The sequence below is a fragment of the Aspergillus sydowii genome (genome assembly GCF_001890705.1).
Source record: "Aspergillus sydowii CBS 593.65 unplaced genomic scaffold ASPSYscaffold_5, whole genome shotgun sequence".
Taxonomy (NCBI): domain Eukaryota; kingdom Fungi; phylum Ascomycota; class Eurotiomycetes; order Eurotiales; family Aspergillaceae; genus Aspergillus; species Aspergillus sydowii.
This window is the reverse complement of record NW_024467863.1, coordinates 528,025-552,009: the sequence shown is the minus strand read 5'-3', so window position 1 is coordinate 552,009 and position 23,985 is coordinate 528,025. Positions and strand designations below refer to the sequence as shown.

Below are 23,985 nucleotides of genomic sequence, written 5' to 3'. Positions count from 1 at the left end.
CATGAAGTGTGTGAAGAGAGCGAGTCTGTACCACCCTACTGCCTGCGCCCTCAGATGATCAGATTGGAGGGAAAGGATGAAAGATCGAGGGAGAAGTAGTCAAGAAGAAAGCAATCAAGAAAAAAAGATATCAACAGCAAACACGTTTTGCCACTGCAACTGCGATCGACGTCTTAACACAGTTTTGTTTTCCTGCTCGTTTGTCTTCTTTTTGCTCGTTCGCTGTTCGCTGTTCGTCCTTGCCTTTTAGAGCCTTCTGCTGCTTTTGCTTCTCGGGCTCTCCAGGTTCAACCTCTCGCAAGCGATGCACTACTCGCTGACGATCTACAGGTCTGATCAGACCCCAGAAAATCAACACTGGAGAACGGAAGATTTCATGACTCGCAGCTTGCAAGATACTTAGAAATACGCGGGAGTGATAGCCCTCCTGCTCCTCGTCCGTCCCATCCTCCATCTGTCCACCGCTCCAAACAGGCGCCCAGCACCTCTCGCAATCCATTGATGAGAAAACGAGGAATGGATCCGCCGTCTCTGATTTGATCGTCGCGACCGGATAATGGTGTGACCAGCAAGGGCGAATCACTACATAACCGCCGTTGTGGCGTCAGACAAGTCAGGACGTTGGCTCCGGAAGACAGTCATACGCCCTCCCTCACATAATTTCATTCTGACTTGCAGCAGTGATTCGTTCGTGGATCACACCAATGAAACTACTAACGGAGTAAGCTGTCGAGTGACTACGGGTGAGCGCCGACCTTCAGAGGATCGACGAATGACGGTGTGTCTTGTTCTTATCTACCCGAGCGTCCATGCGATGGAGGTATATGAACCGCATTAACCCTCTAGATAGCTTGTGACCACCCCATTAGTCTACATTTCTTCGCATCATCGACGGTCACTTAACTCCATGTCAGGGAGAGGCTCCTTAAAGGATCGACTTCCGGAATGCCAGCAACCGGGAGCAAGAGCTTTTTGGACCGTACCCCAATAATCTGGGTGACATCCATGATGATGAGCACGCCATTCCCCGCGTGATTGCCGGACTTTGGAAAGCGGCTCTACCGCCACCAGTAAAGGTTGGACATGGGGAAAAAAAAAAAAAAAGAAGGCAAGCTAACTTTAAGTTGCTTGCAGATGAATTAATGTCTAACCAGTGCACTGCACTGGGGTCGACAGGGCCATGGTGTAGGTTTAGGGTTATGTTTAGACACATAATCTGCCTGTTTCATCCAGGATTCAAATCGGAATTGGTGTCCCTAGTTGGATTTGGACCCCGGGCTCGCCCCTCTGCCTCGCCCTGCATTTCGGTCGGCACGCCCGCTGGTTCTGGTCGCGGTTGAGCGGGTGCATTTCCATCTAATCTTGTCTGTCGTCGTGCCCTAACTACCTGCACAACATTGGCAGCCATCTGTGTCACGAATATGGCTAGAAATAGACCCAGCACTAAGGTTTGGGATATATACGATTCAGTACCATTGGTTGTCACCAATCCCGGGTCTCCGAAATGGGAAATCGTCCCTCCCGGCCCAAAGGATATTGAGACAGACATGGGAAAAGTGGTGAAAGACGTGACGACACCTCCTGGCCCTGAGATAGTTTCTCCGGGGCCAATAAACCAAGAGATGATTGTGAAGACGAAGAGAGGGATGGCTAGCCATAAGATAGCAGCTCTTGGCGGGCGGCCACGAGTGAGCCTACGCGACAAAATGTGTGAGTATAGGCGACGCCATACTAATTGCTTCTTTCCCCTGAAGTGATTGTGGGCTACATACCAATTGCGAGACTCCAATCTTTTGACCCATCGGGCAGTAATCTTTAGCCTTTGTCTGACTGCTGTCGTCGCTAACAAAGTGTATTTTTCCTCGTCCCAGTTGGGTAAGATAGTGGCGAACCACCAAGGAAACAGGGCAGGATCAGTTGGCAATGCCCCGTAAGCTAACAAAACACGAGGGTGCAGCCATGGTGCTCCTTGCCTGCGTTCCCTGAGCACGAAATCCAGAGCTAACTGGAATAACTGCTGTGTGGACATGGAGTCTATGGATCCGTCGACATTGCGGTCTGCTGTTTCAATGGCAGCTGTCGTCTCTCTCGACTCCTGCGCCTCCTCTTCGGAAACCGAAACATCGTCAACACGCTGAATCTTACCTATATGGTAGCCATCGACTAATTCCCAGCTGACGACTTTGAAACGTGACGTCCCGGTGGCAATGAGCAGACTCCTTCCGTCCGGAAGCAACTCATGGCGGTTGATTGTCAAGAGAGTCCCGTATTGCATAAATGGTGCCCGCCCTAGCCCCGGTTGAAGTCGGCCTCGCCGGTTAGGCATGACCATGCCAAACTTTCGGCTCCTGTTTTCCATGATCCTTTGGATCATAAGGCGGTACCTGGGCTCGAATATATGTAGGCCAATCGGCATAGTTGGAAAGGCTAGAGAAACCACAGCTAGCGGAATGGTATCCTCACCACTAACATCCATGTCTGATGGAAAGTCTGCACGTCGTGAGGCCACCTCATCTGGCAGGAGGGTCTGGATGATGTTTGACAACCTCTTGTTGATTCGCTCTGACCGGACCGATGAGGACATATTCAACTTACGTCGACAAATCGGACAGAGATTACTATGGCTTAGAGCCATAGCCACACAACTTCCACAGAAAGTATGACCACAGGGCGTCGTCAACGGGTCAAGTATCAGCGAGTAACAGACGTGACAATCTAGCTCATTGCGCACAGCAGCTCGAAGCTTGTCAAGAGAGTGAGTATACCTCTCATAGCACGAAGACACAAAAGGTTCATAGCGGATCTCTGATGCATCATAACCGAGCCTGCCCTTCCTGACCAGGTCAAAGGCACTACTCAGTGGTTCAGAGCCAATCTCAGCACTGTTCACATCCAGTTCCGACTTGTCCGAACGGGTTCCCTTCCATAGAAGTGTTTGTCCTCCGTTCGTCGACTCTGATGCCGTCCTCTCTGGACTTGAACCGCGCCCTAGAACTTCATCAAAAACCCCAACCAGTGTTGTCAACAAGACATCAGCCCCGCAGTCCCCGAGACAATGATCTGCCCCGCATATGCCCCTCCCCCAGTAACACCTAAAGCCCTGCTTCCGTTCCTCATTCGCGGGATACGAGACCCCCGTCCGCGGTCGAATCGGGGGCAAGCACTCTCGACACAGTGTATCCCCGCACGGAAGTCGCAGCGGGGTTCGGAAGGGAAGTGAGCAGCGAGAGCACTGAATCAATCGGACAATCGCATGCGGGGGAAAATCGGGTCCATTGACAGTACGAGATGGTGCTGTCTGAGGCTCCGGGGATGCTGAGGAGCCGGACAGTGACAGCGTTGTGCAGCGGGAGTCGGGGCGAGCAGTAGCACTATCTCCGTGCGGCGGAGAGTGTGGAGAAGCATCTTCTTCCATAGAGGGCAGGTAGTAGGTAGTGTTACATATATAAAGCGAGTTAAACTAAAGTGATATAATATATGCAAAAAAAAGAATTATGTTCGTATTGAAGAGAAACCTAACTGCTTCCTCATGATGCTGGGGTTGATTGAGTGACTGATGTTCCCTGAGCGTGAGCCTAGGCTATAAATACTTCCGCCTGGGCCACTCCGGCTGCTTCTGAGCCGGGTTGATGACTTATGTAAGCCTCTGCATAGCATTCACAACTCCAGTGAATCTCGAATCCATGGATCTAGTGATTATGGATAGCATGTGGTGTAACTAAGCATAAAACAAAAAATGGATAAACATGAACAAACTCCTGGAATTAAACTCGGATATGTCCGCAACCTAAGCTTGCTATCCGGGCCAGAGTATAGAACAAGCTCAACTATAACTCTTTTTAAGTTTGTTGCTTTTTTAGCCTTCCAAGATATTTAGGTTATTAAGGGCACCTAGTAGGATCACTTTAAATACTGCTTGACATTCATTCTCATTCACGTATCGTATGGAGGTATATACAGTACAACCAACTGCCGCTAAAGAGCAGGACAAGAAATTGGAACCCCGGAAGAATACCAGAAAGAAAAAGAGAAACAAACTGAAGGTAAATGTAGAGGAACTCCTTTCCTTGATCCCGAGTATCCGCCCGCCCTAAACATTGATTGATAGCAGAAGACCTTATCACCATTCTCCTCCCTCCCAAGAAACATGCGAAGCACCGAGGAAACTTTATGATAAGCCGAGGAGCAGGACAAAAAAAGGAAGAGGGGGTGAAAAAGAAAAAGGAAAAAAAAGGGGAAATGTTGTATTGCGCAATGAACTCAGGTCATCAATGACATGTAGACATTTCGTCGTTCGTAACTGAAACCGTTTTAATGCTGAAAAGAAATGAGGCAACGGCTATGTAGGCAAGCTAGGCAAGCTAAGCAAGCTATTCTGACGCTTCTGATGAGGACGCGTCTGAGTCGGAATCGGAATCGGAATCTGACTGGGGTTCGGCGTTTTCCAACACTACGCGCCGCATTACGCTCTTATCGAAAAGATCGAGTGCGAAACGCCGAGCGGGAAGTCGGAAGTGATGACTTTCCATAATACTCAATGTCTTCCGGAAGAGGTGAGTCTGGTGAAATCGTTCTGGTTCCTTAGATTTGATGCTGTGGTTTCGATTCTTGTAAGCCTATGTCAGAGATAGAGATAGCTCGGTCATGCGTACCTATGAAGATCCGCTGCTGCTCTCTTGGACAAGACAGTGTTGCCCATATCAGCGATCAACTTGAGAATCCTCTGGTTGACAAGGTCCGGATCCAGCGTGGCTGCTTTGAGTTTCTCCTGGGAGGTGCGCTTCGCTTCCGCGGGCCTTGAATAGGAGGGAAAATCGACCTGAGGTTTCTTAGTTAGATAGGGTCAAATGTCTAGGTGCGGATGTTTCAACATACCAAAAAAAGCTTGCTAAAGTCAGTGGGAAGGCACAGGCCCAGAGAATTTCCCTTCTGGTCAAGAGCCGAGTCCCAACCAGCTTGTCGTAAAACCCCAAGACCATGTGGGCTGCGTGAAATCAAACCCAGCACAAAGAAAGCAGTTCCCCTCATTGTCAAAACCTCCGCACACTCAGCGATATTTACAATGTCCTGGACGAGCTCCAAGCTGAGGAATGGCGCACCCAGCTCCATGGAGCCAACGTTTCCCACAGCCCAGAGACATCCCTTGACTTTGAGAAGGGCCTCGGTGTCCTCTTCGTCTAATTGGAAATCAGAAATTGTTGCAGAGAATTCCTGAAAGTGGCCCGACTGCTCCAAAAGCTTGCAGCCTTCTGCAGTCCGAGCCAATTCTCTATAGAAATGCGGGGGCACCACGCCGATATCTTGGAGATCGACTAGGTCCTCAGGAACTAAGCTGTTCCTTCGGGGCTGATCGACGTAGGCTCGGGATAAAGCAGCCTCAACGAGACTCACGTATGCATCGTTTCGTCCTAGGAACCAATCATCCATTTCTTGTGTGATGTAGTCGAGGCCATCAAGATAGTGATAGCCCACTGACGTCGACAAGAAGCGTAAGAGCAGAGGTGCGCCAATTTCACCTAGATGGTCTAGGGATGGCCGGCATTTAACCACAAATTCAAGATAGTCGCGCTGATTGCATGCTTCTTCGAGAATTTTTACTGCCACTTGACAGACGGCAACGTCTGGGTCATACAGCTGAGTGACCAGAAGTTTAATAACCCAGTCCGCATTGCCGATAGCCATAAGCGAGGGGAGAGAAACATTGCCCACCGTGTATTTCCGAAGGAGTCTTGTTCCGAAGATGCGAATATCTTTGGAGCCAGTGGTAAGAGCTTTCGATAACATCACCCTAAGGTGACTCCCTTGTGAGTAGTCCATGTGTCCTAGTAATGTTTGGATTAGATCATCGCGATCTCGGAGTTCAATAATATGATAGAACATATTGAGCATGTGCCACCTTTCCATCATGGCCAGCCCATTTGCGTCGGCACTTAATATTCCTAACATCGCAAAGTAGCCACCACTCAAAGTGTTCGCCATTTGCTCACGCGAAAACAAGGGAGCCGACGATGTGAGCCCACTCATGTGGTCTACCTGGGCGAGACATTCGGCAACCTGTCGAAGGAATTTGTTCTCGGCCAAATATTTCCTCCCCTCGGCTGTCTGAACGAGGCAGCGCATCAACACGCAACCGGTGCGAACATATCGCTGATTCGGTTTCGTGTTTGCAAGTACTGAAAACCTATATTTGAAGGGGCGATAGAATCCCATGAGGCGCTTCATGAACTTTGATCCTTTGATGGCCTCGTCTAGCCTCTTGGGGTTTGAGAGCGGTCCTTCCACGATACGATGTATCAAGTCCCACTTCCACTTGAGGTAATTGACGGTATTAAGAACATGCGTCTCTAATATCGCGTTGCGGAACTGTGTCTCGTCCATTGCAGGACTTAGTTTGTCCTTGTTCTGATCCCCAGATAAGAGCGAGGCTGATATATCAACATCCACGCTATACCTCCCGGCTCCGCCGGTGATGCCCCCGAGAGAGCGGGCTAGCGTTCTGTTGATGCTTTCTATTTGATAGATAGTAGATGTCGATACGTCGTGGTTTTCAACATCAAATGTAATGGCCGGTGCAATTAGATGTGGGAGAACCTGTAGCTTCGCACTGATGTTCCACGGTAAGGAATGGTGCGCTAACTTGAGAACCTCTGTCAAAAGTAATGTTGCCTTCCGCCTCAGAGACGGGTCTTCTTCCTCTTCAATAAGATCGCAGAGTGCCTATGGATTGTCAGTGAATAGAAAAGGCCGGCGCGGGAATAAGCAATTTACCTTTGATAGTCCAGCTTCAACCAAGGCGGCAAGAATGAGAGTAGAAAAGTGAGCAGTTAGGTCAAATTGACTTTCGCTGCTGTCGAAAAAGGTCCGAAGTTGTTTTGTGTCTGGCTCTGACCGCAAATTCGCGACTCTACCGTAGGTTGTAAGTCTTCGTCCAGCGAGAAACGATGAGGACCACGATGGCGGCTTAATTCTCAAAGCATCGAATAGAAGCTCCATGATAAGATCCCTTGCCTGAGGATCTGGATAATGTAATGACTCTAAAAGTGACCTCAGAGGCTTCGCCCCGTCTTTTCCAAGGATCACTAATCCTGGCCATGACTTTAGCATGGCGGAAATTGCTTTTGCGGAGGATTTTAGACGGCCATTTCGAATATTGTCAGACAGGGAGTCTGTGAACGGTGCGAGAACAGCTTCAAGCTCGCACCCTCCTCGAAGATGAGTTCTGCTGCGAGGAGTGTCAAGTACATGAAGGAAGCATGTTATCAAGCTCTCTGAGGCACCAAAGGTTCCTTCTGACAGGGCGTCATGCAGTGGAGAAAACCCGCCAGCGTAAGCTACCAGTTGAGGGTCCTTGACTAGAATCTCTGCAAGAGTCATAAGTGAAATGTTTCGAAGCCGGTCCTCGTGATGCTCGGCTACAGAGACGACGGTCCGCACCACAGCGCGTGATATTTCCTTTACGCCATCCTTGACATCAAGGAAGGCTCGCACGAATTTCAGCGCCTGCTCCCGCTCAATATTGGCCTTGCTTTCTTTGACAAGAGACAAAATAACGAGCTCGTCTGTGTTGAGGGACCGGATCATCTGGAGAGATTTCCGGTCAGCAATCGCATAGCGGGTTAACCGATACCCAGCTGCTACCACTTCCTTGCTGTCGCTCAAGAGCATAACTTGGACACGCAGGCCGAAAACAGACCAAGCAAGGTCATACTTCAAGGTTGGATTCCGCCTGAAGAGTTCCACCAGGCTATTTGCACGCTCAACGTAGTAATCGGGAGACATCAATTCGATTTCCAGAGCTTGGAGGGTCTCAGCGAGGACGTACGTCGGCGATTCCATCTCTGCTTCCACATCGTCCAGACGTTCACCATCCGACATATTGGCACGGGAGGGCGATCGTATTGAACCCCCCTGAAACAGCCCTGACATACGACTCCGAGGAGGAGTCGAAGACGCCTGCGCACGTAGTTGTTCCTCCTCAAGTTCATGATGCAGTTCAAGGAGCTTGCGATTTGACGAACTCAGCTCCGATTCCACCTTCAGCCTCTGATCCTTGGTTTGTTTCGGGTTCTTCGTCAAAAGTACTTCCAACATATTCTCCGTCCCCGTTTTTATTTTCATCTCTTTGGCAATCCGGTCTCGCAACGCAGCCTGGCGCTCCTCGGTTGTCGGTAGATCATCATAGTCGAGAGTGCTGCTGGGTCTTCGTGCGTACTGAATGTCGGCGGGCCGGACGTCAGCTCGTGGTGTTGTACTTCGAGAAGACTTCATGCTCTTGAGCTCCGCACTGAAGCTTCCGGGGCCTGCTGCGGAAGGAGCCAAAGAAGCTCCCCGCAGGCCGGTGCTTGAACTTCCCCCAGACCCAGAGCGGCGATTCCGAACTGGCTTTGATGCAGCAGGCCCGGGCCAGCTGCCATCCACGAACCCGTCATCCTGACTAGACAAAGACCGCCCATCGCCCGCAGCCCGGTGCTGGATCGAGGTCGCGGAGAAATTCGAGTTGTATCCGGACGCCATAGGGCTCCATCTAGCCGCAAGTGAGGCGTCTCTATCACCTGTCGCGAATGAGATGAGGGATAAAGAGCCGCATGGAGTTCGGCGAAATAAACGAGAGTCGACGCGGGCACCGGTACGGGATCTGGTTCTTGTTCCGCGGGTGCTTCGAAGGGAGGGGAATAGACGGTAGGTGAGTGCGGAGGCAGTGGTCGAATCGGAGATGTCGAGGAGCAGGCGAAGGTCACACGTAACACGAGAAGCGGAGGAGAGAGAAAGAAACCGACTGTGCAATCAGGCGGATACTACGCGGCCATTCAAGATTACCAGCTCTGCTCAACAGGACAGGAACCATCCACTGGCTGCGTAATCCCGACTGCTGGTGGTTTCAGACGCAAGAACACTCCCAACTTACTGCGGCTTGGCTTGGCTGACTAACCAGTTCACCCCCCCATCATTTACTTCTGTCAATAAACTGCGGATAACGCTGTACACAATATCGTTTATGAATAGATTATGGTCTTTTCCTTGGTTAGGCCGTCAAGATGCCCCAATTAATTTCAAATTTGACTTGAATTCTCTTCTCTGCCTTTATGAAAATCTCCACTGTGTCAGGGAGTTGTCTTTTGGTCTCTAGATCAGCGTCATTTGCAGCGTCTAGTTTGGCACCCTTGTTCGCTAGGCAATCGACATCGGTGCTTGTCAGCTCTCCATTCCACGAGACTGGTGCAAGAGGATCTATCCCGGCAAGCCTCGATAGATGGACGGGAGTCGGAGCGGCATCCACATATGGATGGACTGGCTTGGGAACTCCTTCCCCGGCTTGCTGCCAGCTGTTGTAGGGAAGATCTGCAAGTTCCTTCAGCACTTGATGGGCGATCATCGCTGAGTGACAGCCGATCTCACTGGCTGCCATGGCATCTAATGCTAATAGGAAACTGGAATGTGCTGTTTGTTAGCTATTCGAGTACTTCGACAATTCCCGACAACCAACATACCCAGTCATCTTGACAAAAGGCTGCTTTTTGCCTGTGTCTCTATGAAGTCGCTTATGTGCGTCCAAAATCCGAATTTGACGCGGCGAAATGGATGTAGCAAAGCAGGATCCGCAGATTTTGGCCAGTGTCCGGTCAACGTGCGCTAACGGTTCTACAGAGACAGTGGGATTCTGGTCTTATATTTCACCCCCGCCACTTGTGGCGCACCATTGTAATAATCAGAAATATAAAGACAACCGGCCTGGCTTGCAGCGATGCCTTCATGGACACTGAACACCGCGGTGCCCAGAGTGCGAATTCCATCCCGGAGTAGGGTTTGCCATGCGCTCAACCCTGCCCCAGTTGCCGGAATCTTGATACAACAGGGGCCCTTGGAGATGTCAAATGCTTTCTAACTTCCGGGCATAGGCGCGTACATGTTCTACTGTTTTCTCGGTGTTATATGCGTACGATGGGAGAGTCTGGAGGAGCTCTCGCCCCTTGATGTTTCCAATGTTTGCCTTGCACATCACGACAGCCTGGTTACGGTCAGCACGAGCTGAGTCTGAAACCCAGATTAAGAATATGCTGGTAACAGCATCATGCCTGTGTAAACTGCCTGCCAGCTACAATCCTTGGATTCTCGACGGTTCTCCATGGAGCAATTTAGCGAGCAAAGAGCCAAAGACCATTCATTGGCTGTGAAATCTTGCTCTATCAACAGATACAGATTATACCTATCAGCCCCAATAGTTCCCAGATGGGGGAAAACTAAAGGACAATAACAAAAATAGTGACATATAGGTGTATAGATAAATAGATATACGAGACAAAAAAAGCGAAGAAAAAAAAAAAAAGAAAGGGCCCGAACCGTGGTTCGAACACGGGGCCTCTCGCATTTTAGATTTGGTGAACCCACTGATGCCAAATTAGTACGTTGTAAATTTGATGGTACTGGTACGGTAGCCTTACAAGCGAGAATCATACCACTAGACCATCCGGGCTGTTGACGTTAACTAAGCCTGTTTTCATTTATCAACGACTGCGAAGCCATTCTATTATCAACACTACTTCTGTTGATTCTAATCTATAAAGCCTGAAGACAAGTCTCATGTGGTAAACGGTGGCGTTGTTCCACGCCGGCTATGCAAAGTAATATTGTGTCTCGATTATCTATATATTCCATCCAACAAACTCCGCAAGTGTCGCAGGGTTGACGACTGTAATTCGATCTTTGGAGAAAGCACAATTTATCAGGCTGGCTTATGGTCAGCCTTTTTAATTATGAACATTAGCTCTTGATTGAAAACAGTGCAGTGAATAACGCTGTGACCTCAGCGGAAACCATCCCGGTAATGCTAAGGGATAGTAACACAAGCATAATTCTAACTTGTATGGCCCCATTTCTCTCCCATTCGTGTACGATAGAAATCGCCCATTCCCATGCATTGAAGTTGGATACTAAGGTGTCCGTGCTATGGGCTCGTCGCTAGCTAGCGCCTTATAGAAGGGTGTCTCAACTTATAATCCGATACGATCGCCACTATTGACAAATTGCCAGACGTCCACAGAGGTGATTTATACCAATATAGCAATCTCCGTCAATTTAGCCTCGCTTTTGAACAGGACGCTTTACTTTGATCGCTGGCCAGAATGTCACCTGCGAACAGCGTAACAGCCAGCGCAGCTTCTTCACCGGAGAACGAAGAGGTCGTTGGAAACATATCTGATCATGATCTGAGAATGGATGGCGTCCTGCGAGAGACCATGAATCATCTTACGTTCAATATTCTGGCCGAATTGGACGATGATGCTTTGCATTCTTCACAGCTGTCGACACTCGCGGAGCACGAACGACAGTCTGAACAGAGATTGAGGCTGATTGAAGAGATTATGGGAATCATGGAGATCCTAGTATCGGTATCTGATCCGGAATACCTTCTGATAACGTGGCCGTATGATAGAAGAGATTGGCCACTGCTGCGCGACGCCATAGAAGAAGGGATCATATGCCGTAGCTACGTGAATAATTTCATGATGGCAACATGGGAAAAGATACTGGCGTCTCGCCTCCAGGGGAAAGAACTGGATTATCAGCTTCCTCCAATACGGATTCGGGTGCCGCTGGTGACTTTTCCTGAGGACACTCAACTTGGCCATCATCATCTTGGCATACTATATCCATTCAATCGAAATCGTGTCATGGAAGAAGTATGGGCAACCTCTGCAAATAACCAGCGGATTCCAACGATTCCAACGCGCCGCAGACGCCGACCCATACAGCGCCCGGACCGGATTTATCCTCTGATAAAATCGAAAGAGAATGAAACCGATGATTCATGGAAGGTGTTTCCAACTGTTATCTTTCCTGACTTGCGTATGATTATACTAAGGCTGACGACTAATTTGGTCGAAACCTATCACCCACAACTGCGACATATTCCCTACCGGCGAATCATCCACACCTTTGGCGGACCTCAAGGAATTACGAACCGGCTACTCCAGTACGTTGACTCAAGCATAGTAAACTTGTGTGGCAAGAAAATTAAAGTTGAATTGTGAGTCTTGGGGTTCTGCCTCGGCACGAGCTGGGCTAACAAAACAATTAAGACTTGATGAGGTTCAGGCACAGCAACTTCAACGAGTTGATCAGTGGCCTCCAAATAGTGGCTACCTGGATTACGTGACAGATGACAACGACGGCAGATACTGCAGATTCTACGTCGGCCAGTCTTCTCTGCCTAAAAAGCGGATTAGGGAGCACATTAGGTGTGCTGCTAGCTTGATACCACAGAGTCTTCATTACTTTGTAGTGTGGATGGGGAAGGGAAGAAGAGCAATGAATTTCATTAAGCTGTGGACTTTGAGCCATGCCGATTCCTTGGATGAAGAATACCGGTTGACCTTTGCTAACATTCTTGAGATGTCTTTATCAGCAGCATTTCAAGCCCTACCACAGCACGCAATCGAAACATACTTTGGGGAAATGCCATGGGATACTTACTCTAACGTGGGCTTGAATATCCTCTCACCACTATACCAGGGTGTTAGTATCAAGTCTCATATCCGTCAGGCGTATACATTGCAAGTAGGCGAGTCTCGCGATCCCCAAATCCGTATGTGGCCAAGTTTCCGGAACCAGACCAGAGAACGAGACGAGGGTGTTGAGAAGTGGGATCAAGGGCAGCAACCGGTTAAATGGTCCGAATATGCCAACATATTCCAATCGGCGATCAGTACCACGGGCATTTCCCTGGGGGATGATATATTCGGCATTAGAACATCCCTTGATACTAGTATCTCGAATCGTGTTAGCGCTCAAGAACAAGTTTCCATTGCTGTAATGGGCCTCACCGGAGAGCACGTGCGTGACGAATACCCAGTCGGAAGTGCCACCGCAAAGATAGGAATTATATTATCGTCCTGTACTCTACGCGTTGAGGCCACGGAGAGAGATGATGTTTATGTGCCATGGGGTATTCGCGAAAGCGGGTTTGACGAAGCAGCATGCCTCCTCTGGTTTGCCGACCCCCGAGAGCGCAGCTTGACAAGAAAAATACAGACTGCTGATTGCCATGGTGAAGTGACTAAAGCATTGCGAGACTTCAACCGCCATATAATCGAGACAGGCCAGCTGCAGGTTATAATCCTGGATGGTAAAGAAGCTTCCGAATACGTTCGTCCAGGACTACCACCGGATTCCATGCAACCTTTTGAGATTACGTTGTATTGCGGCAGGATCTCGGGCTTCGTCGAAAAAAAAGGAAATACTCTGAAGCGTGTCTACATTGAGACTCCATGTTCTCTCGTTTGCCTATGGGCAAGCCCAGGGCCGACTATACAGAGAATTTGTGAGATTTTTAAATTCGCAGGAATGCTAACTACAACATATGGCATAAGACCCTTCTTCTGTAGCTCCTCGTCGGCGGTATATCATATTCTCAAAAGTTACCACGAAGAGAATAATGGTGCCGAGAAGATGACAGCCGCGACTATCAGCCCTATTCTTCAAGCATTTCTTTTTAGAAAGGGCTTCAAAACGGCAGAGGACATTCAGCGTATTGAGGACATAGGCGGCTCACTTTCACGTGGTCTGTTACTGCTTCTTCACACTCTGCGCCGCAATACTAAGATATTTGGCAAGACAAGGCCTTTGAAGTACTCCACTGCAGAGACGCACAAAAGGGGAGTCTTCAACGAGGACGAACTTCGGGAAATGGAGCGATTATTTGCAAATAGCGACGCACAGCCGGAACCCGCTGGGGAACAGCAAGACGAGCCACCCGATTACAAACTTATCGATGTAGCATACGAGTCATTTGGCCGTGTCGATGAACAAGAGTTCTCGGAGATCAGCCAACTTGTTTACGAAAAGGAAGAAGAAATGAAACGTGGTTGGGTGCCAAGCGACGGCGATTTGGACACGGAAATCAATGATATAGATGTTGATGACGCGCGCGGTGAGATATTTCCCGACTATCAGGGTGAGGATTATCAGGTATCAATCCAGCCAAAGATTCGACAGACACCAATTGCACTGGGTGGACGACACCGGCAACGAGAAACACAGCGCGACACCACCATCCTCACAGACGGCACGAAGTATTGTGGACACTGGGATAATGCCAGCCGCCACCTTGAGATGCGGATTACTCCGGAAATCGCAGCAATTGCCTTGACTGCTGCTGGTACAACTCGAGGAGACTTTCCACCGGAGGTCTTGGTCAAGGGACATATCCACGATAGTAAGAGACATCCGCTGAATTGGGCGTTGGATTCTAAGGCTACCGACCCGGGTGCTAAACTTGCTTTCTCTATTGATACATCAAGCGGACCTCGATACCTATTTGCTAATGATGAAGGAAATGCTCGCAAAGCCAACACGTTTGTTGACTGGATGTCTGGCTGTCCTATTGAGACAATAGGCATGCGACCAAGGAGACATATAATGCCCATGTAATGTCAATATCCCAGCCCTTGAATCTACTCCAACTGGGCACGTGGTATACAGATGATAAAGGGATCCTGATTAAGAGTACGAACAGGGGTTGGGGTCCGCACGGGTAGCGACATTTCAAAGTAGGGAGGCCAACCATGTATGGACAGGGTGTAAGATCCAGCGAGTCAGCTCTGCATGGCCAGACAAACTATAGCATTAATATAAATCTACCCTACGTGCCAAAATGATTTAGCGGTCATTAGGCGGACTTGCCTATACTCAAGCAACCCTGTAATTTTATATACTGTCTAACCCCTCCGCATCATTGCCACAGACGTAATAGTCATCGCTGGAGCCCTAACAGCAATACTAAAGGGATGGATATCTCCTGCCGACTCTCGAAGCGCTTCTTTGTACTGTATGACATGGGTGATTGGACGGTTGATTTCAGCTTTGGTATTCCGAGGTGTCCAGGGGATACAAAGGAGATAGGCCTATGACATTCCCCGTGCTTTACAATGAACTTGGCCCGTCCCTCTCTGTATCGGCATGTTCTTTTTGTCCAGGGCCACCAAGGTGTCTCGCAAGCAAAGACCGCATAAAGGAGACAGAACACTCACTGAAACGCTTATTCCCGGCAACCGACTCCAATAAAAACCATCGCAATGATGATTCGTACAAACGGGTAAAAGAGCGAACAAGATAGCAGCTCATACTGGGATTGCTTCAAAGGCGTTGACTGACGCAGAACAGAAGATGTGAGTAAAATGGAGACCCACAACCCCCCACGAATTCAGCACAGAAACAGATGTGGCTGAAGACTTAGGAGGCAGTGAGCTACTGGAATCTCTACAGCGTACGAATGCACCATGGGAGATTGTGATGACATCCGGAACGCGCGCATTGATCTCGGGCTGAGAAGCTGGATTTCGCGCGGACGGGGGCGTCTTTGTTGCCGCTGAGGATGTTGATACTGGGAAGCCGGATCCGCAGGGGTATTTATTATGTCAGGGCGGCTTGCGTAAATCGAAAAGAACGGAGATTTGAAAATGAACTCGGGTCTGGAGTCGGTGTTGGTTCTTGAGGATGCCCCGGCTGGGATTAAGGGATTAGGGCTGGGAAGGCGGGTTTTAGGTTGTTGCTGCTACGCCCAAGTAGAAACCCAAGGACTTCCTCTACGATAAAATAACTAAAAACAGAAGCTGAGTACCGTAAAGACTCTGATTTCGTAAGGCCCGCCAGACTAGCCATGGCACCAATTTTTATTGCATCAACATTATTCATCGGCCGATCTCATGGCCACTCGTTATAATTACTTCTCATTACTTGTCTTCTCAAGGATCGTCTTCATCATCTCGTTCCCAAGGCTAACGGCATCTGGGAACCGCGGCGCAAAGTACTGCTGGATTCTCTCAAACCGGTCACGGTACGATTCGAAATCGCCAAAGGAAACGCAGTCAGACCACGCCTAGAACATTTTAGCATGGGTGCATGAGATGAGCACAGCAAACTTACCCGAGCTGCAAATGTGAACTCAAGGTCGTCGGACCGGAATGTCTTATCATCAATCGCTGTGTTTACGGCCTCGTCCAGAAGGTCTGGGTTACGGAATAGATATTCTGTAACTCCAAGCCAGAGGCGGAAGAGCTGGTCAGGTCAGCTATATTCTCCTGTCCTAGGGGTAGAAAAGAAGGTCATACCGGAGTCGAGCAGATCATATGGTCATACGGCACAATACCAAGCTTCGACCAACAATCAACAATAGCAAGCAAGCTGAGATGATTATTCGGCGGCGAGGTCTCCCGCGTCGCCTTGGACAACGAAAACTGATCAAGAACCTCGTCTCGGAGCAGGAGGTCCTGCTTCTGTGTTCCCTCCTTAAACACCGCCGCACCGGCCGCTCTAACCCTTTCCTTGAGCTCATCGCGCTTCCCCTCAATCATCAACTTGTACAGCTCAGTCACAGACTTTGCATACTGCCGGATCTGCTTCTTCGCGGCCGGGTTGAGGATCGCAAGTCCCGCATAGACGTGCCATTTGTTCGAGTAGATGCGTAAGGTGATGTTGATCTTGACGTTCTCGATCCCGCCGACCCAGCGCGATATCTCCCAGGGAAATTGCTCGTTTGCTTGCCATGCCGTGCCCATGCTTAGGAACGCGGCATGCGTGACGGCCTGTGTGTCTGCTGTGATGCGATCGTGCATTTCGCCGCTGAGGTAGACGTACTTCGAGTTGAAGCATGACAGGACTTCTTCGACGAATTTGAGACTGGCGTCGCTTGCGCGGTGTTGGATGAGGACCTTAATACGATACCTTGGTTAATTGCACTCGTTTGAATGGAAATTGGATTGGCTGTAAACAGGAGTCCGGGACTCACCAGCGGCTGACCTTTCGGGTTGACCTGGGGACCGTGCAGAGAATGGCATGATAGGATCTCTACATCCTGGGGAAGGTGTTTATCGAATGCGGCCAGTTCGGGGGCCTTGCAAGACGTTTGACCGCCAACAATTGCGCCGACCTTGGTGGCTTTTTTCAAACGGGTTAGAATGTTGTTTTTTGCCTGGTTGGTTATAGGCAGGACATACATGGGCCATACTCGGCGACTACCCTGTCGATAACGCCGGCCTCTACGCTGTAAAGAATAAAATCGCTAATTCTGGAGACAAGGTGCCCATTCGGATATATTGTTACACCACTCTATATATACAATGAGTTGAGGGACAGACAGCGTGAGCTGCGAGTCGAAGACGTACTTGTGCTTCAAATTCTTGCTTCAAATTATTATAACTATCGGGTTTGTCACAGGCATTTATCCTTTAATTAGTACGGACATAGGTTAGCTAACAAGTACAGAGAAGTGCAAAGTATACGGTTGTCCTATTGATAGTAAAGTTAGCACGAGACCTAAACAAAGCGAGCAGGAATCATGTAATGGCATTGCAAGAAGCAGTTCAGACAAAGATAGTAAGGTAGCGAGGGTTTTACATCATCGACGACCTGCCAGATCACCTTACGCCAGAATGGCGCGAACAAGGTTACTGTGGCAGGCCATGCTCGAGCCAAATGCACTCGGGTCATCATGTAAAGGAAGGCAGAAGAGAAGGGAAAAAAAGAAGTCAGGCTTACCAATTAAACAGCAGAGCAGCCTCGCAGAGACCAAGCCAGAGAGAAATCATTACCTCCATCCTGCGGCACTCAACCGTTGGGCGTACATCTTGCCCATATCCCCCATGCCAATGATGCCAATGGAGGCTGTTTCCTTGGTGAAACCCATCCTGTCGGTGATTTTCTCACGATAGCTGCTCTCAATTATGAACCCTGAACGATCCCAGCAGAAATCCTACTCATCACACCAGGTGACCAGCAATCTGAATATCGCAACACAGAGGAAGGAGGTTGTTTTGGCAAAAGAAAATTTAAATAGCGCAGAAAAGCTGTCTGTTCACCGCCCGTCGGCCCGATACCTGCGCCGATGTCCTTGGTGCCTCAGGCGGCGACTCTCGCTTGAACGAGTAAACAGCCAATTATAGAGCGCCAATTCCCGGTAGGGCACACGGAACCAACTCCACCACAGATTTTCCTGTATCTCCAAACCGGCACTGGAGCAACTTCTTCTTTTCCCCTCCATATTCCACCACATCAGCAAGTCGACACAATGGCTCCCAAGACCAAGGCCCCCGCCGCTCCTAAGGAGAACGTCACTCTCGGCCCTCTCGCCGGTGATGGTATGCGCACCATTTCGCAATTTCAGTGTCAATTTTGGGGAAATCAATTCTAACGGGTATATTTTCACAGGCAAGCTCGTTTTCGGCGTTGCCCGTATCTTCGCCTCCTTCAACGATACCTTCGTTCACGTTACCGATCTCTCGTTCGTCTCCCTGTGCCAGTGAAAATATGGTCAAGGATAATAGCTAACGGTCCCCAGTGGTCGCGAAACCATCTGCCGTGTCACCGGTGGTATGAAGGTCAAGGCTGACCGTGACGAGTCCTCCCCCTACGCTGCCATGTTGGCTGCTCAGGACGTCGCCGCCCGCTGCAAGGAGCTCGGCATCAACGCCCTCCACATCAAGATCCGTGCTACCGGTGGTACGTACCCTTGACTCGACTTGAAAAAGTGTTTCTTGCGAGGCCAAAATACTGATCCGACTATAGGTAACGGTACCAAGACCCCCGGTCCCGGTGCCCAGTCTGCCCTCCGTGCCCTCGCCCGTGCCGGCATGAGAATTGGCCGCATTGAGGACGTCACCCCTACTCCTTCCGACTCTACTCGTCGCAAGGGTGGTCGCCGTGGTCGTCGTCTGTAGGTATGTGCGAGTCTGTGGCGCGCATTTGTATGTCGCTTTTTCCGGCTGGCAGGGTTTTTTTTTATATCTTGTGGTTGGATCTGGTACATGGATTTGCTAGCTAGGCTGCTTACCTGCTGAATGTGGATGGAATAAACGCGAAGAACGGCAATTCTGCCTGGTCTTCAATTTATCATATCCCAAAAATGATACAAGTTCAGTTCGCTGGCATGTTTTTCTTATGTTGTAGAGTGAAGTTGTAGGTTTGAGTCTCAGCGATGATTGGAGATCGATCACTGTAGATTTGCTAGCATTAATATATGCTGTAAGTAGTCCGGTAAAATCGAAAGACAAATGTTGCCAAAATATATTTTCGTACCACGACCCCGCTCAGACACCGACAATGAACAAAGTATCAACAGCTACACCTGCTGAAAGATGCATATATACTTATAGATACCCAAGATATTTTATATCTAATAAGTTTTTACATCCACTTCAGAGTCGCATAAACAGTAATCACCGAGTTGACGTCAGACACAAGGAATTTAGAGAGTAAAAACTTCAACTTCTCCCCGCACTCTCCAACCACAAAACAATAACCTACATTAACACAACCACAACGCCAATCCGCACGAAATAAGCCAATAATGACAGTCGCATAACGTTGCCAATATCATTTTACGCCTCCTTGAGACCATATCACCACTCTGCCTACTAACCAAACGACCTACGCATCCAGTCACTTTATAACCAACCTCAATCTCAACCGTCATGTCCTATCCAAGCCCAACACCCACGCTTCTAACACCGCATCTTCCTCCCAAAAACCTCGTCGGGATCGACCTAATCACATTCACATCGACGCCCAATTTCCACGGTATTCGCGACATCCCGCCGGGATGGCACTTTGTGTATACGGGCACGACGGAGGGCTTGAGCCTGCGTGTCGGCGGATGGTTTTTTGTCCCGGGACCTGATACTACGAATACTGGCTACTACAATAATGATAACAATGCAGGGGATATACGGGTTTGGAAATGGGATGAGTACACCGAGAGCCTTGAACCATTAAAACCCGATGAAAGGGCAGAGGGGATGCGGTATAAAGCCAATATCAGCGGGTTATGGAGCTCAGGAGCGTTATTCGGGTACCGGAGCAGAGTCACTGCAGCGGCGGTTCTGAAACGTGCTGGGGTTGCTGAAAATAACGGCTTTGGGGGAGACGAGCTCGATGAGGAGGAGGAGGAAGGGAGGAAGGAATGGGGCTCTTTGACCGGGTGGCTTTCGGAGAACCTGCTGGGGAGGATTACGGGGGAGCCTGTGGTGGATTGGGAAGGAAGGAAGAGGTGGGTTGTTACATCGGGGAGTACCGCAAGACGGGATGATGATGATATTCCTGGTGTCGAGGGAGGGTTTATGGATGCGAAGGAGCGGGAAAGTGAACTTGCGACTGCGACTGCCACTGCCACTGCTGTTGTGACTGGCAAGGGAGGACCCGCGGATAATAGAGAGAGGGAGTTTTCGTTTCTCCCTGTCGATTTGAAGATGACGTGGAGAGAGGGCGCGATAGGGCGTGAGAGGACAGAGGCAGCGCGCGACCGATCGTGGGCGTTGGGCGAGATCGTTCACAGTATCTCTTCGTCGCATTCAGACCCAGCTGAAGGGGAGGCACAAGTCCTCGGAGAACTCCAGTTCACATTCTTAATGGGCCTTACGCTGATGAACTACTCATGTCTTCAACAGTGGAAGCGGCTGCTCGGGCTGATTTTGACCTGCCGACGGGCGATTGTTGACCGGGCTTCTTTCATGGCAGATGTTCTGCGTTTACTCCTGCTGCAGCTAAAGCGGTGCGACGATATCGAGGGCGGGCTATTCGACCAGCTAGGCGCGGAAGGAGGCACCGAGGGAGCCGAATTCCTACGCAAGCTTCTAAGAGGGTTCAGAACGGCGCTGTATGAAGTCCTTGAGGACGTGGAGGCGCCATCTCCCGTGAGAATGGAATTCGAGCCGCTAGAAGCCTGGGTTAAGAGCGAATATGATTGGGAGTTGAATAGCGACGCGGTGCTTCGGAGGGGTATGCTGCAGTTGGAAGATGGGGAGGAGGTGGAGATGGAGATGATTGACCATGAGGAAGAGGAGTATGCACCGGTAGTGGTGGATTTGGATAGCTAATCGTACTTTAATATTAATACCCAATAAAGCGTCAGATCAATTCGTCAATTCTCGATCTAGGTCTATTCCGTCTACACATGTACAATCTACTTTTCGCTCTCGTTCTCAATGCGGTACGACCACTCGTGGTTCTCAGCGCCATCCTTGCCGTACATGACCGCTTCAAGCCACGACTTGATCTGCGCCGCGTAGGCTGCTGTTTCGCCAGCCTTTAGCAATTGGATATCTACATCGCCTTCCCTGATAAGCTTGACGGGGGTAATGAAAAACTGTTACAGGTATTAGAATCGCCACTCCGTAATAAAAAATATAGGACAAGAGAAAAACATACCGCAGTGCCGCAAACAAAAGCCTCCACAACTCTCCCCTCCTTCCACGCCGTCTCAACATCCTTAATTGTGAATGTCTTCTCAACAACTTCAACAGCTCCAAGATCACCCACGGTCTGGTTCAGGCGCGTCCGTGCAAGCTCCAACACACTGCGCCTCGTCACACCAGGGAGGATGAGCTGGTTCTCCAAGGGTGCAGTAACAAGCTCGCGCTTCCCAGTCTGTGCATTCTCCCAGACAATGAAAAAATTGCTGGCGCCAGCCTCGGTGACCTGGCGGTCTTCGCCGAATAGCCAGAGCACCTGGTCGAAGCCCTGAGCTTGTGCCTGGCCGTGCGCCGCGAGCGAAGGGCCATAGTTCGCGCCAAGTTTTGCGTAGCCGAAACCACCGGGCCACGCGCGGATGGTGTCTGGTTGCGAGGTGAGGAGTTTCAGGCCCATGGGTTCACCGGGGATGGTCTTGAGTCTGCTGGAGGGGTCGGGCCAGGGTACGGCGATGATGAAGAGGAGGGCTTCGGAAGGTGCTTGCACGCCGAGCTGGGTGCCGGAGCCGATGAGAGTTGGGCGGAGGTAGAGGAAGCGGCCGGGTTGGGACTTGGGGAGCCAGCCTGTGTATGTTAGTCCTGTCACCTGCGAAATGGGTTGGGGGACGTACGGAGGCCGTCAACCTGCATCAGCTTGGCGATGAGCTCTTTGAGTTCCTCGAATCGGAAGCGTGGAAGAGACGCTCTGATGGCGCTGTTGGACAGACGCTCACCGTTGAGGTCTGGTCGGAAGAGACGTAGCTTCCCGTCGAAGCCGCGGTAGACCTTCATGCCCTCGAAGCACTCGGTGGCGTAGTGCAGACATGATGCAGTCGGGGCGATGCTGAGGTTCTGATATGGCTTCACTTCGGGTGTTTCCCAGCCATTCGCAGCGGTCCATCGCGCGGTGACCATGTGGTCGGTGCAGTATGAATGACTGAGTTCCTCAGGGGAGCCCGGCGCGGGGACATGGCGCAGGTTGGTGGAACGAGTGACCTTGACCACCGAGGCGTCGAGCTCGGCGGGAGAAGTTGCAATGGAGCCCATTATGACGGCTTAATTCCAATGACCAAGATTGGGACTGGTGAATCGGAATGGGGAAGAACGAGCGGGTGGTTGTCGCCGTTAGTTAGTTATAGATAGAATGCGATGAGTCACGATAAGACAACTTGGAGGTTGCCCCGATGTCGCTTCGCTGGCAATTGAGATCGCAACTGGATTCTGTCACGATGCACAGGGCTAGAGGATGTTTGAGAGAAGAATATCTCCAGAGAATTAGTTGTTACAGGAGTATAAAAGAGACTTCACTCCGTCCGCGATGATTTTTACTGCAAACTCCCCACCGCTTGCATTTTGCCCCTCGTCTGGCCGAGGCTAACCGAGAGCACCCAAAGTGTATACGTAGAAGTGTCTTAAATGATCATGAAATTGTATCTGCATGTTATCAGTTTATTCCATATGTTCAGTATGTTCGGTACAATTAGTATGACACTATATTAGTACGATGCCCTGCAGGTTCATGCAGGGCAGTTAGTACGCGACCGCTGACTGGACGGTCGCAAACCAAGCCTGCACATGGGGGCTCCGGGCTTTCATCCATGTCCGATACGGACCATGATACTTATAAGAATAAGATCTTCCGTGCATTCGGAAGGGGAAATGATCCTTCCGAAGTAGAGCACTACTTTGCGTACAAAGTACACCGGTGTACCCAGAGCAGAGAGAAAGCAGAGGCCCTCGCCACTGCCGGCAAAGACTACCGAGCCTCTCGAAGAACGAATCCATGGTTGGGGCCCGCAGAAACATGGGAGAGCCGCACAATCAGGAAGTGACATCCAGCCTATGAAACACTGCACTCTACGAGCTAGTGGCCTGATCAAATTCCCATACTCCATCTTTTGAACACTGTGTGGGGTTAAGGGCCACCTTCCGAATGACAAGCCACTGATCGTTCGTAATGATATCAATCCCGAGACAGACAGCCAGTGGTGTCGAATTTCAGCTCAGTCGCCCTGTGGACGCTCGCAACAATCTTCCAAGCGGAAATATCCATCCAATAGCGTGCGTCCAACCGTCTGCAACCCAGAATTTAAAAGATGCGCTCGGTTCGTCCACCACTCGAGACAGGATGGGTTGGACGGCATCACCCGGAACGACTCGCTCGGTTCTCACAACCGTAATTGCATCGGATACCCACTACCACACCTCCTCCCCGTAATCCGAAGTCCCAAAAGTCGGTCCTTGAGGCCGTGAGTAATAGACTGGATGGCCAACAAGCAGCAGGCGTAGCAGTGGTGTGCTTCCTCCACGCGGTCATAAAAACCGACCCATGCTGGACTCTGATAGGCCTGAATGGTCGGAAGGGTTTTCCGCCTATTGTTTTTGATATGTTCCCAATGCCCATCACTTGGTGGCAGGCTCACAATTACGTGTCTGGGTCTGGTTTCTGGTTTGCCATGACAGCCTCGATATCGAGACCTACTTTTGAGCACCGTCGATCAGCCTGTCTCTGATATTCTGATTCCCTGGAACCCTGGAAAATTCCTGCTTACCCACACTCTGTCGCTCGGCTCCCCTGTATTTCGAGGTCTCGCCTAAGAAAGCGGGTTGGGGAACGCAGATCAGCGGCCAGCGAGCGCTGCTTGCTGTCGGTTGCAAACTTGTAATTCCGCCGGGGTGCGTGCGTAGCAGGATGTGCCGTCGCGGGGCTGCCTGAGGTAGAAACCAACGGCCGCCGTAACTCTGTCGCTGTCACGAAACCGCCGCCGGC

At 50.2% G+C, this 23,985-nt stretch overlaps 9 protein-coding genes and 1 non-coding gene across 10 annotated transcripts; 3 read left to right on the top strand and 7 right to left on the bottom strand.

The window, feature by feature from the left end:
• Positions 1-1,225: 1,225 nt before the first annotated feature.
• Positions 1,226-3,415, bottom strand: ASPSYDRAFT_150949 (putative ATP-dependent protease (CrgA); the record flags this gene model as incomplete). The annotated part of the gene is made up of 3 exons (XM_040842060.1): positions 1,226-1,599; positions 1,637-1,650; positions 1,773-3,415. The coding sequence occupies 3 exons, from the start codon at positions 3,413-3,415 to the stop codon at positions 1,226-1,228; spliced, it is 2,031 nt and encodes a 676-aa protein (XP_040702399.1).
• Positions 3,416-4,370: 955 nt separating this feature from the next.
• Positions 4,371-8,514, bottom strand: ASPSYDRAFT_89332 (putative cytosolic regulator Pianissimo; the record flags this gene model as incomplete). Its single annotated transcript, XM_040852150.1, has 4 exons — positions 4,371-4,593; positions 4,653-4,819; positions 4,876-6,717; positions 6,769-8,514. The coding sequence occupies 4 exons, from the start codon at positions 8,512-8,514 to the stop codon at positions 4,371-4,373; spliced, it is 3,978 nt and encodes a 1,325-aa protein (XP_040702398.1).
• Positions 8,515-9,022: 508 nt separating this feature from the next.
• Positions 9,023-9,496, bottom strand: ASPSYDRAFT_89331 (uncharacterized protein; the record flags this gene model as incomplete). The annotated part of the gene is made up of 2 exons (XM_040852149.1): positions 9,023-9,428; positions 9,489-9,496. 2 exons carry the CDS (start codon positions 9,494-9,496, stop codon positions 9,023-9,025), a joined length of 414 nt encoding a protein of 137 aa, XP_040702397.1.
• A 26-nt stretch (positions 9,497-9,522) lies between these two features.
• ASPSYDRAFT_957415 (uncharacterized protein) lies at positions 9,523-10,117 on the bottom strand. Its single transcript, XM_040853157.1, has 2 exons — positions 9,905-10,117; positions 9,523-9,858 (listed from the first exon to the last, which is right to left on the bottom strand). Exons 1-2 carry the CDS (start codon positions 9,995-9,997, stop codon positions 9,640-9,642), a joined length of 312 nt encoding a protein of 103 aa, XP_040702396.1. The 5' UTR covers positions 9,998-10,117; the 3' UTR covers positions 9,523-9,639.
• A 212-nt stretch (positions 10,118-10,329) lies between these two features.
• On the bottom strand, positions 10,330-10,471 carry ASPSYDRAFT_t87. The gene has a single exon. It is a non-coding gene; the product is annotated as a tRNA-Tyr (tRNA).
• Positions 10,472-11,120: 649 nt separating this feature from the next.
• ASPSYDRAFT_68427 (uncharacterized protein) lies at positions 11,121-14,637 on the top strand (the record flags this gene model as incomplete). The annotated part of the gene is made up of 2 exons (XM_040850433.1): positions 11,121-12,025; positions 12,078-14,637. The coding sequence occupies 2 exons, from the start codon at positions 11,121-11,123 to the stop codon at positions 14,425-14,427; spliced, it is 3,255 nt and encodes a 1,084-aa protein (XP_040702395.1). The 3' UTR covers positions 14,428-14,637.
• Positions 14,638-15,529: 892 nt separating this feature from the next.
• Positions 15,530-17,790, bottom strand: ASPSYDRAFT_78619 (prephenate dehydrogenase (NADP(+))). Its single transcript, XM_040850961.1, has 7 exons — positions 17,586-17,790; positions 17,160-17,220; positions 16,992-17,103; positions 16,784-16,932; positions 16,107-16,706; positions 15,922-16,053; positions 15,530-15,874 (listed from the first exon to the last, which is right to left on the bottom strand). Exons 1-7 carry the CDS (start codon positions 17,678-17,680, stop codon positions 15,719-15,721), a joined length of 1,305 nt encoding a protein of 434 aa, XP_040702394.1. The 5' UTR covers positions 17,681-17,790; the 3' UTR covers positions 15,530-15,718.
• A 271-nt stretch (positions 17,791-18,061) lies between these two features.
• ASPSYDRAFT_31247 (40S ribosomal protein uS11) lies at positions 18,062-18,710 on the top strand (the record flags this gene model as incomplete). Its single annotated transcript, XM_040844852.1, has 4 exons — positions 18,062-18,131; positions 18,202-18,274; positions 18,332-18,492; positions 18,559-18,710. The coding sequence occupies 4 exons, from the start codon at positions 18,062-18,064 to the stop codon at positions 18,708-18,710; spliced, it is 456 nt and encodes a 151-aa protein (XP_040702393.1).
• A 410-nt stretch (positions 18,711-19,120) lies between these two features.
• On the top strand, positions 19,121-21,070 carry ASPSYDRAFT_202045 (AAR2 splicing factor family protein). Its single transcript, XM_040843811.1, has one exon. The coding sequence runs from the start codon at positions 19,464-19,466 to the stop codon at positions 20,862-20,864; it is 1,401 nt and encodes a 466-aa protein (XP_040702392.1). The 5' UTR covers positions 19,121-19,463; the 3' UTR covers positions 20,865-21,070.
• ASPSYDRAFT_151896 (branched-chain amino acid aminotransferase, cytosolic) lies at positions 20,951-22,262 on the bottom strand (the record flags this gene model as incomplete). Its single annotated transcript, XM_040842144.1, has 3 exons — positions 20,951-21,133; positions 21,196-21,800; positions 21,848-22,262. 3 exons carry the CDS (start codon positions 22,260-22,262, stop codon positions 20,951-20,953), a joined length of 1,203 nt encoding a protein of 400 aa, XP_040702391.1.
• Between the last annotated feature and the right edge of the window lie 1,723 nt (positions 22,263-23,985).